Source organism: Drosophila albomicans, chromosome 2L (genome assembly GCF_009650485.2).
Source record: "Drosophila albomicans strain 15112-1751.03 chromosome 2L, ASM965048v2, whole genome shotgun sequence".
Lineage (NCBI taxonomy): Eukaryota > Metazoa > Arthropoda > Insecta > Diptera > Drosophilidae > Drosophila > Drosophila albomicans.
Genome location: NC_047628.2, coordinates 13932086 through 13954171, shown reverse-complemented (window position 1 = coordinate 13954171; position 22086 = coordinate 13932086). Strand labels below are relative to the sequence as shown.

Genomic DNA, 22086 nt, shown 5'->3' with positions numbered 1-22086 from the left:
AGTGGATGAACAGACAAGCTGGCAAGTATTAAGTTTGTTGTAACAACAGAATGAGGCATCTTCTTCTGTCTAAGCTAGCGTGATTGCTCAATTGCAATTACTCAACAATTTATATTGAGCCTTTAAATAATTTTCTACATTCTACTTATTCCGTGTTATTATTTTTTTTTTAGTTTATATTGCCAAACTCAAAAAGCAAATCACAAATCATAATACAGACATCGTAAAAATATTATTTTCTTTTTCCAACACACTCTTGTGCGTTTTTTTTTTTTTGGATGCATGTTGATGACAATCAAATGAACATTTTACACCTTCTGCAGACACATAAAAGTGATATACGAGGCGTTGCGAATTGAACTAAAAAAAATATACCGACTTACAAATACAAATATTTTAGTTGAGAGAATTTTTTGAAAATGAATTTAAGAATGAGAATTATTTGTTAAATGTTTATCAATACTAGGTAGCTAGCAATATTGCTTAATGTGTATTATTGTACAGCCTAAAAGTAGACTTCAATATTGCAAAGTTTTAATTTGTAATTTCTCAACACTTGACATATGCCGCAAGACAGAAAGCAGCTGATTTATCGATACAGACAACAGCTGATAATGATACACAAAATTAGGAAAGAACACGAATTGAATCAAAGCAGTGAAACAAATAAATATTAAGTGTGATTAATTCAACAAAGACTTCAATAAACTTACAAAGCTATAAAATGAATGAAGTTAATGTTGTCGATGTGCTGAAGGAAGTCTTTGCCGATCCAATGCCGAATCCCTGCCCATTGGGACAACGCTCTTTGCCATTTGGTACTGAGATATTAAGCAACGAAATGGAAGAGGACTACGTCCCATACAGTCCCGTAATGTGGGCTGATCCTCTAATACCTTATACCATTACAATGGGAGCTAAGCAAATTGCTGTAAGTTCAATGCCTGCCGTTCACGTTGCTGTCGAAATAGTCTCAACAGCGTCATCAACTGTCGAGTGGTCTGAGCTTGGATTGCGTATGAAAGAGTTGAACAAAACTGTATACAGGAATTCCGGAACACTGTGGGACATATTACCTCGTACACGGACTAATCCTTTATCCTCATTAATAAAATTTTGCAACCCGGAATCGATCGACGAAGCAGCAATGGTTAGATTGCTCTTACTTCAGGCCATCACAACGGAACCAGCTTATCAAGTCAGAGTCTCCGACTGTCCACATCTTTTCGCGTTCAACACCAGAGTCAAAGAAGGATCGTGTAGCGTAAAATGGACACCAGCTGCGGAATGCAGTGATAACTTGCAAATCGGAACACAAACAGCAACAAGCACGCTCTACTTTCGCACTCTTCAGGAATACGCGGGGATTATTGACGGATTTGCAAATGAAAACAGTTACCTGCGAGATGAAAACAAGAAAGAAATATCGGTAAGTTCTGTGGTCTTCATTCCTGTAAAGTCTTGTTGGAGGGGACAACCTTGGCTACTGCCATATATCCTTGCATTTACCACAACAAAATGGTGGAATCATGCTGCTGTGATCAGCGTGGAGATGATTGATCAAATGAAATTCGAACTAATGCCTCGGGCTGCCACAGTTTGTATTCCCGGAAATTATGAAAGGATTTGTTTAGTTGTTGTCGACAGCTCAATGACGTGCCAAGATTACGGGGTTGGCCATGGCATCGCTGCAAAACACGATGGAGAAACTGAATTTGCAAAGAAGGTAATGTGTTATTTAGGCAGAATCCACGATGCAACCGCTAATAACAATGTTGCAACTGATGTTGCCATGGCCATTAATCATATGTGTGAGTTTATGTTTACCGCCAAAGAGTTTCGAAAAATTCAGTTGCGTGCTGCGGTTCTATGTACTAGTCGATTTTGTGGCTACGGCGTGTATCCAAGTCGTAAAAGTCCCTCAAAATCTGCTGGAGATGATGAAACGGAACGTTCTCGTATTGCTGGCGTCTACAAGTACAATTGCCAGGAGGATCTTATGATTGGAGACTCCAAGTTACTTGATATGGCCACATTAGACGAACAAACCTTGAAGTTGATGCTAGAAAATCGACAACATTGGCGCACCGATCCACTTGGATACTTTGCATTTAGTAGCGTGAATATCTCAAAAGATTCTGCATTCCATCATGGAATTCATTGCCCGCAGTACCAATTAAGCTTTTGTCCAAATATCACTAGAGTACTTAAAGTGTGTAATGTATTTAAGAGAGAACAGCAGAACAGAACAGTGAGAGAATCTATAGAGCTCTTCAACACTACGATTGCATATGGTTCTTTGCTGGTGGGTCTTACAAATTGGGCAGCTGCTGAGTTGGGAGTTACTCTATTTGAACACAATTTCATGGGGGAGTATGATGACTATGCCTCTCATAAATATTTTCAACTTTGGCCAAACATCACACAGAATTTTGTGATTCATTCAGGAAGTGAAGGTCGAGTTGTTGACTCTGCTAACCATCACAAAATATTGGGCATGGCAATGAACTTGACGGTGTGGCCAAAAAATATAACTAAATCATGGTACGATACGCATTATAGCTGGAATTGCCCTTGGTGGTATGCGGCTGCAATAGCGCAAAAGTTTGGTAAAGTCTTCAATATCGCAAGTAAATCCAATGTGGAATACAAACACGATAAAGACTATCTATCGGGCTGGCAGATCGACAAAGTGCACTCGAATCCAACTGACTTAACTGTGTTAACACAAAGCTGTCAATACGAATGTAAATTCATTGACATAATTACACCTTCAGCATCGGGAGGAAAAGCAAGAAACTTACTCAGTTGGTCCCCAAATGCCTACATCGATAACAATAAGAATCGAAATTGGTGCGATTCATTGCATGGAATTTGTGAGCTAAACACTGTCGTATTTCCCAGCGCCAGAATTGACCACTTACAAGCATTTGTGGACAACTTAAATCTAATTACTCCAATAATATGCAGAGGTCTAAAATGGCCAAACGTAGATGCAGACTGGTTGCGTAGACTTCAACTTCCTCGCTCTCCAACTGTCAATGAGAATAATTCTTCTTTGGCTGAGAATATCGGACGACTTCAGCTCTGATAGGCTAATCTAGAAGGTGAGTGACACTCTCTTTGTTTTTTATGTTTATGAATACAATTTAATTCTTTTTTTTGTACAGAAGAAGTCCATTACACGCCACAATTGAAAGATAATACTTACCCAGTTTCTTATTTAAGGATGCAGTGAAATTACATTTGGATTCTGGTCCCCAACTTCAACAAGGATAAAAAAACTGAGAAAGAAAATATAAAAATATTATCTTATTCAAACTTTGCTGCACTCAATTCTAACAATAAATAATAAAGATATTATTGACCCATAGGCATATACTTAATAATAAGGCATTGCTTATAGTATAATCAAATAATAGTTCATCTATTTATCTTTAAAAATTTGCAACAAATTTGCACATTAGTTTTGCTACTCAATTCATTTTGTAAAATTACAGTTGGTAACGCATAAATAAAGAAATTGCGATTCTCATTTTACTAAGTTTACTGTGTATTAAAATTCTATCATTTGGGAAATGTAAACTAAGGCTTATCAGCCAACAAATTTTACGCATTTTTTGCATACAAATAGTTTAATTTATTGCATTGATAAAAGTTCTAATTTCAGCATTTGGAATTAAACTAAAAAAACATAAATAATGAAAAGCATTTGCAAAATTCAAATTTTGTGCAATTTTTAAAATTTACAGTCACGTTCTGGGATCTATCGCTATTTTTGCCTAAGCTTGGCACGAAAACAATTTCCGCAAAGAAAGAAGCAAACGTTTGGGAAAACTTTATCCCTTGGCATTAGCAAAGCCCCATTATGTTCTTTCATGTGAAAATTTCAACACTTTTTACTTTCGATTTAATGCTGCCACAGCAAATCAAGTTATAACCACAATTTTAACAGCCCTGTAGAATGCGTAATATTATCTCAGACTACCTGCCATTTTATATTTATCGCGTGTTATTCTTTCATTCGTTTAGAGTTATGGCCAACATCAACTTATGTATTTGTTAGCCAGCACAGACTCTCTGCTCTCTGTCTGGTGCCTAATGAAGTGTTGGGTTTAGAGCACTAAAAGCTTAGCTATCTGCTGTGGCAGTGGCCCAAGTGCAGTCAAGTTTAATGGTGGCAAAATGTTACTGAAATTCCAATGGAGTAAACTGAGCGCATTACACAAAGGTGAATTGAACGTATCGTAAATTGAGCCTATTGTGGTCTAGTTGGCAGCAAAAAAAACGTGGAGTGGATTTAAACGAAAGGTAAGTGTGTGGTATCTTTAAAAATGAATTGAAAAATATAATACTTATGAGAGAAGTTTAATACGGTAGCGCAGGAAGGAAACAAATCTTGTTAAAATATGATTAGCACATTCATAAATATTTGTTTGTCACTAAAGAGTAAAGAAATATACAAATATTGAAAAGGATTTTAACAATTATACCATTATATATCAAGCAACTATATATAAATACTGCTTTAAATAAATGTATTATACTATATACAGAATGATGAGATACAATTTCTGTAAGCGTTTGACAAAATATTTATCAATCTTCTCCATATCTGCAAAAATTACTTCATTACAATTTGAAATATGCATTTCAGACATGGAAGCCAATCTCAGCCATAAAAAAACTCACATTAAAATAGTTAAATACGAAATTCATTAAATAGAACTGAAGGTCTAGTTAGTTGCTAGTATTTTTATTCTTTAGATTTAAGTTTACCATAATTGAAGAAAAAGAAAAAAAATTACATAACGCGTCAACTGATTAGATTAAAAGAAAAGTCTATAAATTTCCCCAATGTAAATTTCAAAATAAAAATTTAAAAAGTAGAGTGTTCTAAATGATTGCAAAAAAGGCATAACAAAGAAACGTCATGAATGTAATTAATTAAATTATACAAAGTGTATATAATTTTTCTATAAGTATACACAACAATCTAAATTGTATAGAATAGAGTGCAGAATGCATAAAGTGTTCAGAAACAATTCAAGTAATGAAGCAAAAAGAAGTATATAAATTACATAAATCTCCATTCAGTCATCTCATTCCAGGGTCAGTTAGTCAGCACAAAGAATTATCTACTCGCTTGTATGTTAGATGCGTGTAGTGTGAATATCCTTGCCGCTGCTGCGTGTCAAGTCCATGGCTATTCTGCTGTAAGCTGTGCATGTGATATGACATGTGATGTAATGGTGGTTGTGTTGCTGCACAGCACAGCACCCAAAGCATATAGCACACAGCACACAGAACATACTGTCAAGTGGCACTCATTAAAATGTCAATTACCCATTTGTTTATGCCGCTGCTCAAATGCCTGTTGACTGCGTGTCGAGGGGCGATGGTGAATGCGTGTAGTACAAACACATCAACAACAAGATGCCACTCGGACGCATAAACAGCGCTAATTGGTACATCCTTCCGACAGGATGTCTGTTGTAAAGATAGTTTCCGGTCAACATACTATACAAGTGCTTGATGCTAATGGTCGGTCATGTTGTTGTTGCTCGCTAACACACAAAAATAAAAAGGAAATTGACGCATATCACAAAACGCACCGCAAGTGAAACTTGCTTTCTGTCGAAAAAAGCAAAAAAAAATTTAAGAGCTGCTATCAGTAAAACAAACACAAGGGTTTAAGCAATCTTTTGATAGACATTTAAACATTTATGCTTTGTATCAGAAGTGAATGCACATAGGATAAACGAACTTGTCGAGCTAGCTGACTATCCAGCGAACCGCTAATGAAACCACAGATATAAAAACAAAAGCGACCAAAATCATTGACAATGCTGGCGTAAAAATTAAAACAGAAAAGCAATTGTTGCAAGCTGTAACACGAATCGAATGCATAAAACATGCGGATAGCAAGGACTCTTTTTACCCTGTTGTGGGTGGTTGTAACTGTTGTAAAATTCATTAGTTTTTGTTTGTAAAATGATTTAAGTTTAATTAATATTGCAGCACACTCGATTCGAGTGGAATATGTTATGTGGTCAATGCGATGGTGTAAAATATTATGTTATTTTTGTAAAATATGTTAAAGTGATGTTCAGTGCAAATTTATTGATTTCTCAGCACTTTAATTGAAAGTTGGTATATTACGTATACGCTAAGTAGGACAACAAATAAAGTGCTTAAATAAATAGTATATGCTTGAGGCTATGCCAAATATATCAAATGATATTGAGGGCGGCAAACAAAAACAAAAAGAAAATAAAATAAAAACCGCCTGTAAGCGATACGAGATAATTTCAATTTAACTGTTAACGCTTGTCTGCTGCCATGACAATAGACGAAGCGAAAACATTATGAATTTCAATGGTCAGGCGTGCAATGATTGCAATGATTGCGAGATTGAGCCAGCTGGTTAATTGGGTAGATCTGTGTGGGTGTGTGTATGTGTGTCTGTATTTATTGTGTGGTCTCTTTGTTTGACCAATTGAAATGCTGACAACACAACATAACAACAACAACAAGAGTGAATATCATAAATAATGCATAACTATGGGCATGAAAATACTCGGTACAAAAGACTTAACGCCGTTTTAATCTGCCAAGTGCCGCTGTGCAAATCAATTGTTTAAACTCGAAATGTTCGCTGTATTCATCACAAACAGTGCGTTCCTCCACAAGGTAAGAATGTCCTGACTCTTTTGTGGGCATTTTAATTATAAAAAAAAAAAATAAAAGCAAATAACAAAATGCGATCTGCATGCAGCCTCATTAATTAAAATATTTTCCCCACAATGAGAAAAACAATAAATCATGCGGAATTCCATTAAGTGAATCTTAAATACATTAATTTATATTCATGTGTACTTCACATAAATTGATTGGTTGGTTAATAAGCATTCATATTTATTTTGTAAACACAGAGGTATTAATGCACATAAATTTAATACATCTTCACATCAAATATCACTTCAGCCAAGAATTTTTTATACTCGCTTCTAAAAGGATATTATAAATATGAGATTGCAGGAAATGTATTCAAGAGGTAGAAGAATGCATCTCCGACCCCATCAAGTAGATATGTATATTCTTGATAAATTTTAAAGAATTTTATATGCTTGCTGTAGTTGACAATCTAATATATTTTATACTGTAAGGTGTATTTCGAATGTAGTAGTAAATCCATATGACTTTGGCGTATGGTATAGTTTTATAGTTTATATAGTTTGTTTTGTTTTAACACACTCGACAATAGCTCTCCTACTTGGTATTAAAATATTTATTGCAGTACATATTTTTTTCTCAACAAAATTGTACGCATTAAGCCAGCTAATTGGCTTTACAATCCACCTCTGTTTATTGCGTTTACTAGTTCCAATCAAACTAGGTCAAGATATTGACTTTAATTTTCGTAATGAAATCGAAAGCAGCGTTTAACCAAATTCCTTTTGGTGGTTTTCTAATTAAAACGAATCAAGGCGCACACAAATGAATGAATGTTTAATCAATCATTCCATTTCACTCCGTCTGTTTGCAATTAGATTATTCGCAAATTAAGCTCAGCTTTTCTTTCCATTTCGTTTTTGTTCTGATTGCCTTGTGCCATTTCTAAGATTTTTTTGCGTTGCGTTCAATTTGGCGCAACTCACAAAGGATTGAATTAAATTCTGTGCTAATCAAGCGTTAGAATGCTTATGCCATCGACAATGAAACGCTCAAGGAGAATAATTAAATTGAATTGCAGATGTACAAAAATTTGAATACAACAATCGAAGGCACTTTAACCCCACGGTGTCTAAGTAATCCGATTCCGGACGGAGAAATATACATATATATTATTTCAATGGGTCAATTGTTTGCCGCATTTTCAAGTGGCGAGCACATTAACTTTTCTAATTTATTTTTCCTTGTCAACGCAAAAGTTTTTAAGTGCCAAGCAATTTAATGGCCATTTTGCGAGAGGTCGCAGACAACTTTTATGCAGATGCTAATTTGCTGTCAGGCAAATTGTGCTATAGAGTTGGTTGCCTTCGCAAACTTTTGTGTTTGTTTTTGTTTTTAATCGAGCTGACTGAACTTTGTACTCTAAATGTAATTTGCAAGTGCATAGTCGAACATTTTATTAACAAAATGTTGTGTTTAATATTGCAAATATATTTGATGCGCATTGGGGACTTGCATAATTGATGTTTGCCATGTAATTTTGTGTCGCAATTCAAATCAAAATAGCTAATTAAACATATCTAATTACGACAATTTTGCACAATATTAATTGGAATTAAAAGCAAACGGTGATAATTGACTTTTTAAATTCGATTTTAAGCTTCACTACAACATCATAAACATTACAGTTTATATGGATTGATCCTATAGTCAGTATTGATATAAAATAGTGATGAGAGTGAATAAAGTAAACATTTTAATTACATTTGAACGTAGTAAATTCACGTGGGCATTCATGTGATGAACGCAACGCAGTTATTGCACAGCCAGTGCTCTATTTATTTACCCAGGGCGATGTGGATGCAAACTTATTGGCAAGAAAGGGAGAGAGATAAGAGTGCAACGTGAAATTGCGTATACGCCTTGTGCACGTTTGTTGCGCTGAGAAACTGATATTATTGGTAAATTGTTATGCATTAGAGTACACAAGAGTGCTTTGAGAGCTGTTGAATGAATTATGGCGATTGTTATCCGACTTCCGGCTTTGAATTGATCACTCATTAGGCATTTGAATGCTGCATGAGAATGTTTGCAAATTCCGTAATTAGCCATTGACCAAATTTGATGCATTTATTAATTAATAAACAAGAGGCTAATAACCAAAATGCCAACAGGCAAAAGTGGTTGGTTATTAGCCAATATTAAGTGGGAGATTAACCAAGGAATTGTGCAGAGACTTTCATTACACTAAGGGCCAAGCATTTGTGAAAATATCTACTTATTATTTCTATTTACTACAATTGGGTTCAAATATGTCGAGCGTCCGCACACAAACACAAACATTGTCGTGCCCTGCAGACATTTACTATTTAATACTGCTTTACTTCGTTCCAACAATATGAGCATAATCCACATGCAAGGACTTTGAACCGGGGGCCACAATAAAAGTAAATGCAAGGGAGCTTCTAAACGATGTCCAACGCCACGGATAACTGTGTGATTTTCGTCAGCTTGTGTCCTCATAAACGGAACGTAAACATTTTTATGACTTTTGCCCCTTTTTACATAGTGGAAGCAAAACGTTACATTTTTATTATGCGAATTAGAGTGCTGGCGAATGTGCTGAAATTATTGTGCTTCAAAATAATTTTGATAAGGCAAGAAATACGTTTATTTAACATTTCTTTAAAGTAGTCAACCTCAATAGTAAAATTGAAGATTGTACCAAAATGAGCAATAAAATGCAATAGTAAACTGTATAAATATATTAGCCAAAAATTGTTTTGATAAGGGAAACAATATTTTTACCAAAAAATTCTACAAAAATAATCTTTATAAATATATTTGCCAAAAATACTTTTGATATTGCAAGAAATATTTAAACTTAATTTTTCTTTAAAGGACTAAGCCTCAATACTTCAATTAAAGTTTCATTTAAGCTCTGCAGTAAACTGTACAAATTATATTTGAAGTACGTAAGTTTTCTAGTTATGCTATAGTTCCATACATATGCATGAATACTGACAGAAAAATGTTGTCATATTGAAGTTGTTTACGTTATTTTATGCTCGGTTAAACTAAAAAGCGGCCATTGAAGTGATATCTAAGTTGTTTGTCCACTTGATTGAAAAGGACACTCGTGCGTACAGTACACTCATCGTCATACACTCACACTCACACACTCGCTCACACATACACATGATGATGGCAGGAAAACAACCCATACAAAAATGGACACAAAATCTTTCGTGATGCGTGCCACACAATATTTGACATTTTTGTTTTTCAAGGATGCTGCTGCTAGATGTTATGGAGAATGCTCGAATGCTGGTCGCCCGGCACGTGTTTGATATTACTCAACATTGTGTAGGCTCTGCTTTTGCTCTGCCTTCGATTATTTATTTTTAGCACGTACAATGGCGCCCAATAACCTCAAATGGGTTCCCATTGAGAAACATTGAGCGACAAGACTTGCTTGGTGTAAACAAAAGTTCGAATCTACTTAAAATTTATGAACCTGCAAAGTGGCAAATTTAAATTTTGTACATTTTTGTCTAATGTACTCAAAAAGTGTTGCTTTCCGCATTTATTTGTTGTTCTACATATTTCAATTAGCATATTCAATGAAAGAAATGATTGACTAACGAAAAACGGAGAGCATTAACTATTTGTATTATTGATTTTTAGTTAATATCTCTCAGCTTTTTGCCAACTCCCAATCATGCCATCATTAGGCCAGAAGTCGGCCTAATGAGCACAATTGAAATGTCATAAGCACACAAACACTTATACTCACACACACACACACACACAGATGTTGTATTTATGTATAAATGTAAATTCCCCAATCCATTCGAATGCCATTTGCGAATGTCTGGAGAGTGAAATCAGTTTTGCATATTTGTTTAACCAACAAATGATAAATTGATGTATTTTAATGGCAAGTCTTAGGATCTCTTTAGGTGATTAGTACCATACAATTTGTGCACACAAATAATTGGCATTAAATTTGCAAATATTCCTAAGATGTAAGGAAATTCTAGACAATATTACAAATCAAAATTTACACCGTCGATTTTTGGCATCGCAGCATCTCTCACTCTTTTTAGTTATTCATCTTGCTTGGCATTTGTAAAATGCTTTTAGCTCATAGAATTATCTCTCTCTGACACTCTCTTGGGGTAGACGAGTACTTGCAGCAGGCACTGTACTTTGACATCGTGTGTGTTTGTATATGTAAAATATGTGGCAACTCATCCTCTTTTATTTTTTTTTTTTTTGGGACAACAGTTCAACGCTTTGTAGCTGCTGCAGAGTGCAGAGTGCTTTGTGCATTGTTAACTCCTTCTGGCCATTTATCGACGTGCAGCTTTTGTGTAGTGCTTATTTATATGTGTCTACAATTTGCAGTTTTAAATTATTAAAATTAATAATGCACTTCTGCGTGCTGCACTTTAAGAGCTCTCAATGATTTAATTAAAAAGTTGTGCGTCCCCAAAAACCGCTGGATATGATGTGGAACTCTGCAGATGACATCGCTCGGCTAATATTTATTTACTCTAGTAGCCAACCATACCGAATAGTGGCAAATTCTCCATCTAACTTGGCTAACAACTTTGCATGTCTTAGTTTACATTTCACTTGGATGCTACAAAACTTTTGAGTTCGAGGGCAGTTTTCGGTCTTATGGCTTGCAGCGCAACCAATTTAGAACTTCTCTGTGAAAACAAAGAAGGCTTCTTCTGCCTCCACCTCGGAACCATCGACAGCCATTGACATCAAGTAAATTTTGGCTGAATTTCCTCAACTACTTGAGACCTCGATGATATTTATGTTCATGACTTTGCCTTACAACCATCAGGCTGTGCAAAAAGTCACAAGAGTCTCTCTGGTCATTTATGACACAAGTATTAATGGAAATTTTAATTCAATCCTCGATTTGGAAGTGCGCATGGCTGAGCCAAACATGCTACAATAGACACAAAACGTGCTTAGTAACTCACCTGTAGCAGGATAAAAATAAAAAAATACAGACAAACATAAAGACAGAGCCAAAGCTGCCTTCAGCTCAAATATGCTTCGTTGGTTCTAATGCCTCTCATGATTCCATTGTACGATTCTAATATTAGTTTGCTATAGAATTTATATGTGGAAATTGAGCTGATAATTTGCTCACGCAAACACACAAAATATATGTGAAATCATTCAAGATTTATGACAACACTTCACTCAATTAGCTGGCATCCTTTTGGGTCCTTGTGGCTGTGCATCCTTTAAGCAAAGGCGTCGCACATTAGCTCAATTAAATTAGCGTTAATCTTGCAATTTGTTTACAACGCATAAATTATTTTTGCACTTGCTTTTCCGGCTCCTTTTGCTTTTCGCCACAACACAATTGTCCTTATGCCTGCTTATGTCCTGCTGCCTGCAGCCTGCTGTCTGCTTTCTACTTTTCGACTACTTTCTCCACAAATACATTTACATGTATGCGCTTTTGGGGCGGCTTTATGGGCTTGGTGGTTGTCTGCTTTTGTGGCTTTTGCTGCAGCTGGCAACTGTCCAGCAGCTCTAAATGTTGCCAACTGATTTCCGCTTAAATGTTGAACATGAATTTAAGAGAGAGAGAGAACAACATATATGGTACATATATTTCGCTATTGTTTTTGTACAAAAGTGTGGCAAAATTCATCTAAATATTTCAGCATATATAATTTGCATACATTTTATGAATATTCAACAAAAAGTAACAAAATAATTTGTGGTTTCTAAATGTATTTTATTGCCAATAAAATTTATCAATGTTTTGCCTAATGCATTTGAGAATACTTTTTTTTGTGCATGAGCATAATATACATTTAAATGAAAAATTAATTATTTATCAATCGATTTCATATTTGTTCTTTTCAATTTATTTTCCAACTATTTTCACTGTAGACTTTAAATAATAATTCGACTAGAGCAATTTCCGTTTAGTTTTGTGGGTAAGTAAACAATTTTTGCCATTCAATATTCAATATTTGCAAGTGTCACAATAAATTCGCAATTAATTTTCCGCATTATTTTGTTTATCTTATCACCGTAATTAAGTTCATGGTTAAACAGAGCTATTGAATGAGCAAATACATTGATTTGTATTTGCATTAATCATAGCAACAATGCACACAACAATTATGCAAACATCAATTAGCAATAACAATTCACTTTCCCATTCTAATAAAATGGCAAATAAATATAATTAAAATGTCATTTAAATTTCTTAAAGTTTTCTTGCAAATATTGTGCAACTTTCTGGCTGGGCTTTTATTAGTTTTGCCGATTAAATTACAGGTTGATAGAAATTTAATTTTTACTTTAATTAAATACTTTTCTTTGGACTTTTGCAAGTGGCTTAAAATTTAAATTAAAGTGGACTGCAAAGTAGTTACTGCTTTAGTGATCAATACCCAAACTTAGAAATGATGCCCATGTAAACTTTTTTATGATAATTTTAGAACAATTCTTGTACTCTTTACTTGTAGATTATTGGAATAAAAAATGTAAAACATGCTGCATGTCTGTTGTGATGTACAAATTTGCATATTATTATAAATGTCCTGTAAATTTGTGCTCAAAAAACAACTGGCAGCTGTGACAACAAACTTTTGCCGTTCGACAGTTGAAAGCCTTTCATTCAGCAACTACCACATCAACAGGCTGTAGCTATGCTTAAAGTTTTCCACACCAAGTTGTCAAGTTAGTTGCTGAGTATGTTTTGTGGAAAACTCAGATAGAGAGCTTATTGCATGTCTTTGATTCTATTAATAAAGTTTGCTTATAACAAAAAGTAGCTTAGTGTGTGAATGTGTGTAAATAAAATATTTATTAAATATTCGTATGGTCTTCTTGGCATATATAAACTCTTAAATTTCAATGGCAACATTCAGAGGTTTTTTAAAGGTAAATTATTGACATTGTGCACTATTTTCAATTTGGCATATTTTTTCAACCTGTTGTATCTTTTTTTATTTTTATGCGTTGGTTGGTTGTTCGGACTATTGTCGTCCGTTGACTGACATTCATAAGCCACACATGTCGCAAATACAGGACGTTCATAAAGGACACAACAATTGCCGAGTGCTTTTTTTGCTTGCATGAATTTATTAAAAAAATTGCTATTGAAATATATATTAAATATATATTTTTCCCTACCTAATTGCAATATTTTGCCATAATATTCAATCGGTTTTTTCTGTTTTACTCATTACTTTTGCATCATGTTTAAGCCGCACAGATCTGTTAATTTGTTCACTAATTTTATACCCGCTACCCATTACGAGGAAGGGTATTATAACTTTGTGCATGCAAGTTATGTATGTAAGAGGCAGAAGAGTTATTTCCAAATCTATATCTTATCAACAGCCGAGACGATATAGACATGTCCGTTTGTTGTAAGTAGAAGTTATTTCAGAAATGTACTACTTACTACTTATAAATCTGGTATATTTTGTACTCTATGATATATTTTGAATGAGTTACTATATCAATATACCAAATATAGACTGGGTAGTATTTGTGCGGTACATTAATTTTGTATATTTCAAATTTAACACCACACTGTTTTGCTGGTATCTCACATTTCAACACACTCGACAGTAGCTTTCTTACTTGTTTAAGTCTATTTTGCTCATAAGCTAAACAATATTTCGCATTAAATTTAACAGTGAATATAATTAATTTTGAAATTGATTTTTGTACAAAACACAACTATGAAGTAATAACGATTGAATTACAAGAATGTTTAGGTAAATGAACTCTACTTAAATGTTGGTGGACATTTTTGGTGAAATATCATTTCCTGTTGGATAGAGCGCTATAGTATAATGCTGTAGGAAACTCGATGTGCAATGTGTAGTGGTTGTTGTCAGTCAGCCATCATCATGTTGGGCACTAATGAAACGCCGTGGCGTGTAAACAAATATCAACAGCCAGTTCATCGTAACAATGACTTCCCGTCGTCAAACTGCAGTTCATGGTGTTGGCCACAAAATTGCATTTGCTTTTTGGCCCAAGAATTTACGCGACCCAAAAGCCAAAAGCCAAATACACACACACACACACACATACAAGTGATAAATGAACTTTCAGTATACTGCTGTTGTTGAGTTTACAGTTTTAATTAAATTCTAGTCGGATTAAAAGTATTACACATTTTTTCTCCTTCACGTCTGGTAATTATTTATTACTCTTTTGCTGGCTTGACATTCAACTCGCATTTTTCATGCAGTCAATTAATATAATTTGTTTTGCTATCGAATATCCTGCAAACTCTATTGCAATTTTATACACACATCTCCGAGGAATCGAAAAGGTTACAAGAACCAAGAGCAAATTGTGCACTTAATCTGTGAACCCGATTTTGATTTGATTTCAACTTCAGACTGTCATTTGAATTGCCTAATTCAGCGTGTAACCAAAGTCATTAGGCATCGACTTGGCTTTTCGCATAGAATGCCGACTAAGGGATCAATTCGATTTTGGGGAATGAATTAAATGGCATTAAATGGAATTGTGTTGAACGGTCCCAACACAATCTCATACATATTTGAATCAAATCCTCTTTGAGTCCAGGCGCCCCTTAGTTATTATGCTGATTGTGTTCACACATTGTGTGTCCCTTATGTCGGTCATCAAGTTTAGCCAAATACATAAAAAAAAGGAGAGAAATGCAATTCATTTATTCAGAGGTTTGTAGTAATTAACAATTAATTTCGTGTAATTTATTGCATTATTCTGCAGAGTTGTTAAACTCATTAATATGTATCTGTGGCCATCGAAAGACTCTCAGTTCCAGCATCAGCTTCAGCTTAAGCATTCAATTTACCTGCTCGTGTATCTGTAACTGATTGCTGATGTGATTAACGTTGCTTGTCGTGCTTGTCAATTCCGTGGCAATGTTGAGCTATGCGTTAATTAACTTTCAATTACGCTGCGAATTCCAAAATGCATGTCAGTCATCTCGCAGCCAAGTATCTGACTGTTATTAAGAGACCAAAGAGAGAGAGAGAGAGAGTGAGAGAGATCTGAGAGCTCTGGCTTACTGAAAGACCCGGCAAGCAAAGCATTTGCGGAAATGTGCCCGCTAAATCTTTTTTGCTCTTTTGGTTTTTCCATTTTCATGGCATTTTCCTTAGCACGACATGCACTGCATTTGCAGACAGTGGCGCCTTGGCCATCGTTCTGGTCTTTTGCTGCAGTTTTGCCTGCCTTTATCCTTTATGCAATTTGTCTTACACGCTCCTTTTGTAGCCTTTTTACGAGTCGCTTCGAGTCTGCCACTTTGAGTGGCTGGCTGGCTGGCTGGCGGTTATAAGATATGCCTAGCCTCACGTCGACTGCATTTTAAGTTGCGCACTTTGTATGTTCGCCTTTTGCCTTTCGCCTTTGATGGGTCTTAAAGTTGGCCAAAGTCAGACGGCGGCATGCATATTAAATTTACAGGCCTACAAACTATTCTCACCACATGTAAGTATTGGACCTTATCAGCTTTGATTGGCTGACAAAACCAAAACTAATAAAGCTATGTATTATGATCACCTAGCCAACACTATTGAAGTTGCTTCCAAGTCAATATAAGTAAATAGTAAATTGGTTTTATTATTTAATTATGTAAAAAAAGTGGCCATGTGGAAACCTTTTTCACATACATATATAGATATATATACATATATACATATGTAGATGTCATACATAAAATACCAAAAAAATGTTCTATTTTTGAGCTCGGCTACTTTTCTTCTTGGGCTTTGACTTTGGCTTTTCCTTTGAATCAGTGGACTTCACAGAATCCTTGCTATCTCCAGTATGAGATTCAGTTTGTAGCGAGGCATCTAAATCCCCAGACTCGCAGCTGCTGATGGAAATATCACTGCCATCCGAGAGCATGCCATTATCTTGCTCCAGGGAATTCATCAATCCCTTGTTCATCGAGGCTCCATAGAAGTGATCTTTGTAATGCATTATTTTGCCATCATTCACTTCCGCGAGAAGAATGCTGTGAAGTAATTGCTTGGACTCATCACTGCATTTAGAACCGCAAAACTTGGATCGCAGCACATTGTAGCTGACCGGCTCTAATGTGTTAACAATATACTTTACGACTTCATCAGACTTAATATTATTCGACATTTTTGTTATTAAAAAAATGCACAAATAACTGAAATTTAGTTGAAAATGTTTACAAAAATTAAGACACTGTAAAATGATATGTGCTCGAGTCGAAATGTAAAATGTTAATGAGAAAATTGTGTAAAGTATCAGATACCAAGACAGCTTGCTTTAGCAAAGCAGACTATGTTAAAACTTATTTTTAGATGTTTGAAATAATTATTTTCTTTCTTTCAAATTAAAGAATTTCAATTCGGATCTTTTCTGTTTTATTGTACGATTATCTTTGTAGAACTTTGTGCTTAAGCTTGTCATTTAATTATTTCATGGGCAGATAAGTGCACATTTATTTTTATTATATTTATATATTATTTTTCTGAACTTTGCCTTATATCACAGTTCTGACTTGTATCAAATCATATTTTATTGAACTTTGGCTCTCCTAGAATCTTGCAAACCTTTAATATATTTATATTTATTTACATTAAAGTCCATATGATATCAAGCTTTGGTTAAACATGATGCACACGCAGTTCAGTCGAAGAGTGTACTTAAAGTGCACAAGATCCATTCACAGCGTCCCCTGACTGTAGTATTACAGCTTGAATGCTACACAACAAGTTAAGTTACGGAATTTTCTCGAAATCAGCTGACTGAATTCGAAAGAAAAACACACGTTGTGCATCACGTAAATTGAGTGCATCGTGTCGTCTTGAAGGCAACAACATGATACGTGCTCATTTCTGGCTGTTCCCCTGGCAATCGTGTTGCGTTTTACACTGCCCAACACATACACACACACAAACACTTACATGCGTACATATGTAACTTTCAAAGCATAATCATTAAGGCGACAGGGAAAAATGCTGTAGAAAGTTAACTCGATACTTGATGCCGCGGAAAATCTGTGTGTGAGGCAGCCACAACAGCCATCATCATCTTGATCATCATCATTCATGATTGGCATACCGCACACGTACTGAACAACGAAAGAAAAAAGCTAGCATACTTTTATGCGCTCGTCCACTCCCACATGGCTTCGAGTAATTGAATTCAACTACAAGTTGCCAAGAAATTCTATTGCATTTTAATGAAAATTTTTGGCATCTGCAGCTAAGCAAAGTTTCTTATGCTCAACTTGTGACTACAACTGCGCAGACATATGTATAAATAAATAAACATAAACTTGGCAACTGATGCATCGACGACAATTCGAACAGCACAAGTTTACGCTCTGGTTCCTGTAGTACTTTCGCCAGGGTAAGCAAAGGGACACAGCACAGCCGTCAGTACTTTACTTGACAATGGCAACAACAGCTATTGAAGTATGCTTTAGAATGACAAAAGGTGCCTGACTTTACTTGCGAATATGTATAAATATTTCGCTCGCACTTATGCGTTAAGCAGTTGCAATTCCTCAGAATTAAATATTTTAAATGAAAGTTGCATCAAGTGTATTGCATATATTGGTTTTAAAGTTCAAGACTTAATTAATAATAAAATATAATTGACTGTGGCAGCATAAAGTGCATCTACTTAAAAATCATAATACTACAAAACGTAAGCAATCAATTTGAAGACTTCGTAATTGCTTTAAAATAAATTCCTCAATTAAAACTATTGTGCACACACTCGGAAGCAATTTTCTACTTGCATAGCATACATAATAATTTAAGCCGCATTTTTAACTCAATTTGAAGTGACACCAAAATTCATAACTTCTGAAATATGATATTTGAATTTATGCTATATGAGTTGAAATTTCTGGCACATGCAGACTGAATTTATAATTATTCTTCTACGCAGAATGTGTGTCACTGTGGCAAATATAAAACCGGAATAAAAACCACAATTTTGATATAAAAAAAAGGAAAACAAAACAGGAAGAAATAGCAAAACGCTGTTCTCAAATGAGACTATAAAATGTTTGTTGTTATTATTGTTGTTGTGTATTGTCAAGTTTTTGTGACGTTCCTCAATTAAGCGAGTAATTCATGCATTTTAATCGAGCGTATGAAAAGCTTTTCTAGTCTCGACACACTCACAAATACCCTGCACTCCAATTGTAGTCGGCATTTTCCCTAGTTTAACTGATATGGCCATTTTTATCATCTGTTGTCTAGGGGTATGATAATAAGCGGAATTGATATGAACAAATATGAGTTCACTGAAGTGTGTGAGGAGTGACAATTTGAATCTGAATGTGACTGTTTGCATATGTATTTGTCTGTCGCCTCATGCTTTCAATATTTCCATCGCATATAAAAATATCATAAACTTTTTTGTCTCACTCTCTTGCTCTTGGCAGCTCCATTCGTATTTTTGTCTTTTGTTTGTGCGAAATAAAATCACACACAAATTCATGCTTGTCGCACATAATTTTCATGTGCTGCCGTCGAAAATATATTTGTTGCTCTGATGACAGTCATTAGACATGAATGAGCAGCTCAATTTTCTGGCACCTTTCACGTGGTTATAATTCAGCACTGCTATATAAATATAATCTCCATATATGTATGAAAAGATAAATGTAATTTATACACAAGTATGTGAATTACAATAATTTCTTCCTAATGATTTTTGCGAGTAGTCGTAAATTACTTTTAAATGTCTCTGCTAACACATTAAACTCTCACAAAAGTGCATTCGAGAATCATTTGGGGTACGCTTAAAATGTGCTCAGGCAATCAGCGCTGAAAAGTATGCAACAAATCGTTGGGAAATGTATTGAGGCAGCAAGAGACCACAGAAATATATTTGGTAAACGAGTTTGTTAATGGGAATTGCCTTGAAAATAAGTACTCAACACTCGATACCTTTATGGGTTTCACATGCAATTACTAATTAGATTCATGCTTGATTACATACTATATTTACGATACCATCACATGGGCATAATAAGCATAAATACTCGGAATGCACTCAAGTATATGTTTTACTTCTGCCACAAAATATTTGCATTTTCATCAGCAATGCAATGTTTGATAAATAATCACTCAGAACTGAAGCAAAGGGAATGAGGTCACAAATTTGCCTGATTGCAAGTATCCTCTTGGCTGTCATCTGCCTTGTTGAATCTTTCCACTTAATTAGCGATTTTAAAAACTAAAATGAAATCCTTGAAAGTCTCATTGAGTGCAGAAAGAAATGAGAAAATGGAAAAATTAATAAACATTCTACTAGTAAATATAGTAGATCGGTAGTCAATAAAGCTCTGAGCTGACGTCAGTCGGCATTAATTAATTTCATCTAATAAAGTTGTAAAATAAGTCTTGTTGGTTTCCGCCCAACCGCATATCGAAATACTAGTTACTATTGGCAGCAATATTTACTTGCTTTTGCACATATTTGTGGAAGACATGCCAACACACACAGGCACACAACCATTCGGTGAAATTACTTTGGTTACCTCAGGAAGTTGCCAGCAGCGGCAAGCAATGACCAGGTCGGACAGCTGAATGATTGCTTCTAGCATTTTGCTGTCCAACTCCATCTTGCCGTGTTTGTATCTTTTATATTTACCCACTGGGCGCATCCCTTGGCAGGAATAAAGGAAATAATTTTACCTAGAAACCAGAACTCAATAGGGGAATAAGCAGAGAGGCTGTTGTGTCCTTTTCTATTTCTTCACAGGTAACTGACCACTGTCGCTTCATCCATTTTTGCTGAAGCTGTCGTGACTGTCAGTTGGCTGTCAGGAGATTCTCGTTGTCCTTGTACCTTTGCACAGACCAGTCCTAAACCTATTTCCCCGTATAAATCATTTAACAAACGCCCACAACTCTTGGACTGCCAACGAATTGCGGTAAATTTGCGGAGACTATTCTACTCTCTATGCGGCTGTTGTTTTTGCTGCTTTTTGTTGGAAAAGCAATTGTTCCTTTATGCTGCCATTGAGCTTTGAGTATTAATACTTAAGTTGAGAAAAATAACTTGAAGAACTTGCAATTGAATTGCAATACAGAGTAAAATATTTTTAGCACATTATTTTCCTTTACCAGATTTTACATTTTTAATTTAAAATAAATTAATCAATAACTTATAAATCAGCTTAATAAATTGTTAGCATTCTATGGAGTGCTCCTCAGGCAACACTTGTGTTTACTCTGCAGCTCAAAAAGGATAACGTATTCAGTCGAGTGACAGCTGTGTGGTAAAACTAATCTAAATATCATAATCAGCTAGCCACTGAGCCTCTAAAGCCATGTTGTCCCTGGGAAATGAAAGCAAATCTGCGACAAATAAAATACTCATATGTGACAGATGACCAAAAAAATGAATAAGTTTGCCACATCTGTTACGTAATTTACATAAAGGGCTGTTCTTTTCTTTTTTTCGTTATAGCTATCGGTATCATAAAATATTTATTAAAGTCTTTTGGGCTAACAATAAATTACTAGAAATTTGCATAACGAGAAATACAAAAATGTTTTTGCCTAAACTTGTCGTACAATCATTTCACTGATTATTTAACATCAACTCGCATGATTCCAGCAAAATTAAACATTATTTCATTGTCAGATTTGAGCGTGACAAGTTGTGGAGTTTGTGGAACCCCAAAAGGAAAAGGCAGCACCTTTTATGGGGCGTCTCATTTGGGGAAGTTAACGACAAGGACTCTTTAGCCTGTCAAAGATTATCAGCTCCACTTCAAATTATTGTGATGGCCATGTTTTTGTCGTCGTCTTCGTCGTTGCTGTCACCCTCGAGCCAACCCGCCAAATTACGAGCTGTACTTGAGCTACAAACAAGACAATGGAAGCATAGCTTGATGCTAAAATTGGGTAGATAGAGATGGAGAAGAGAAGAGGAGAGAATGAGTTTTGCCAGATTCTCTGAAACAAAGGCAACGTTTATCAATTTGGTGTTTGCCTTTTCACTTGTGGGTTTTATCTTCGCTTGCCACGCTGAGCATTTTTGCTTAGCTTTATGGTCAATTTTATTCTTGCTGCTTTCGCTTTTCACTTATTTTTTGTTCTTCCTTCTTCTTCTTCTTGTGCTACTTTTGCCTTGTCTTGCACTGCACATTGAGCTTTGCTTATTTTCAAAATATTTTCCATTCCCTGTTTGATGCTATCGTTTCGTTTCATTTTGCATCAATTGTACAATGCTCTGAGTGTCAGATCTAAAATCAATTTCCTTCTCATTCCGATTCCATTTTGGCTTAACCAATGCAAATTTAAGTTGGAATTTAAGAGACAAAATTTACTTAAAATGCAAAATTAAAGGTATTTATTAAACTCTAGTTAATCCATGATGTGCTCTTAT

At 35.1% G+C, this 22086-nt stretch overlaps 1 protein-coding gene across 2 annotated transcripts; it reads left to right on the top strand.

The window, feature by feature from the left end:
- The first annotated feature begins 604 nt into the window (after window positions 1-604).
- LOC117565253 (uncharacterized) lies at window positions 605-3426 on the top strand. 2 transcript variants are annotated; one of them, XM_034244267.2, is made up of 2 exons: window positions 605-3107; window positions 3174-3426. In XM_034244267.2, exon 1 carries the CDS (start codon window positions 725-727, stop codon window positions 3089-3091), a length of 2367 nt encoding a protein of 788 aa, XP_034100158.1. In that variant the 5' UTR covers window positions 605-724; the 3' UTR covers window positions 3092-3107; window positions 3174-3426. The 2 variants fall into 2 exon arrangements, with proteins under 2 accessions (XP_034100158.1, XP_034100157.1); XM_034244266.2 differs by having other exon boundaries at window positions 3171-3415.
- The last annotated feature ends 18660 nt before the right edge of the window (window positions 3427-22086 follow it).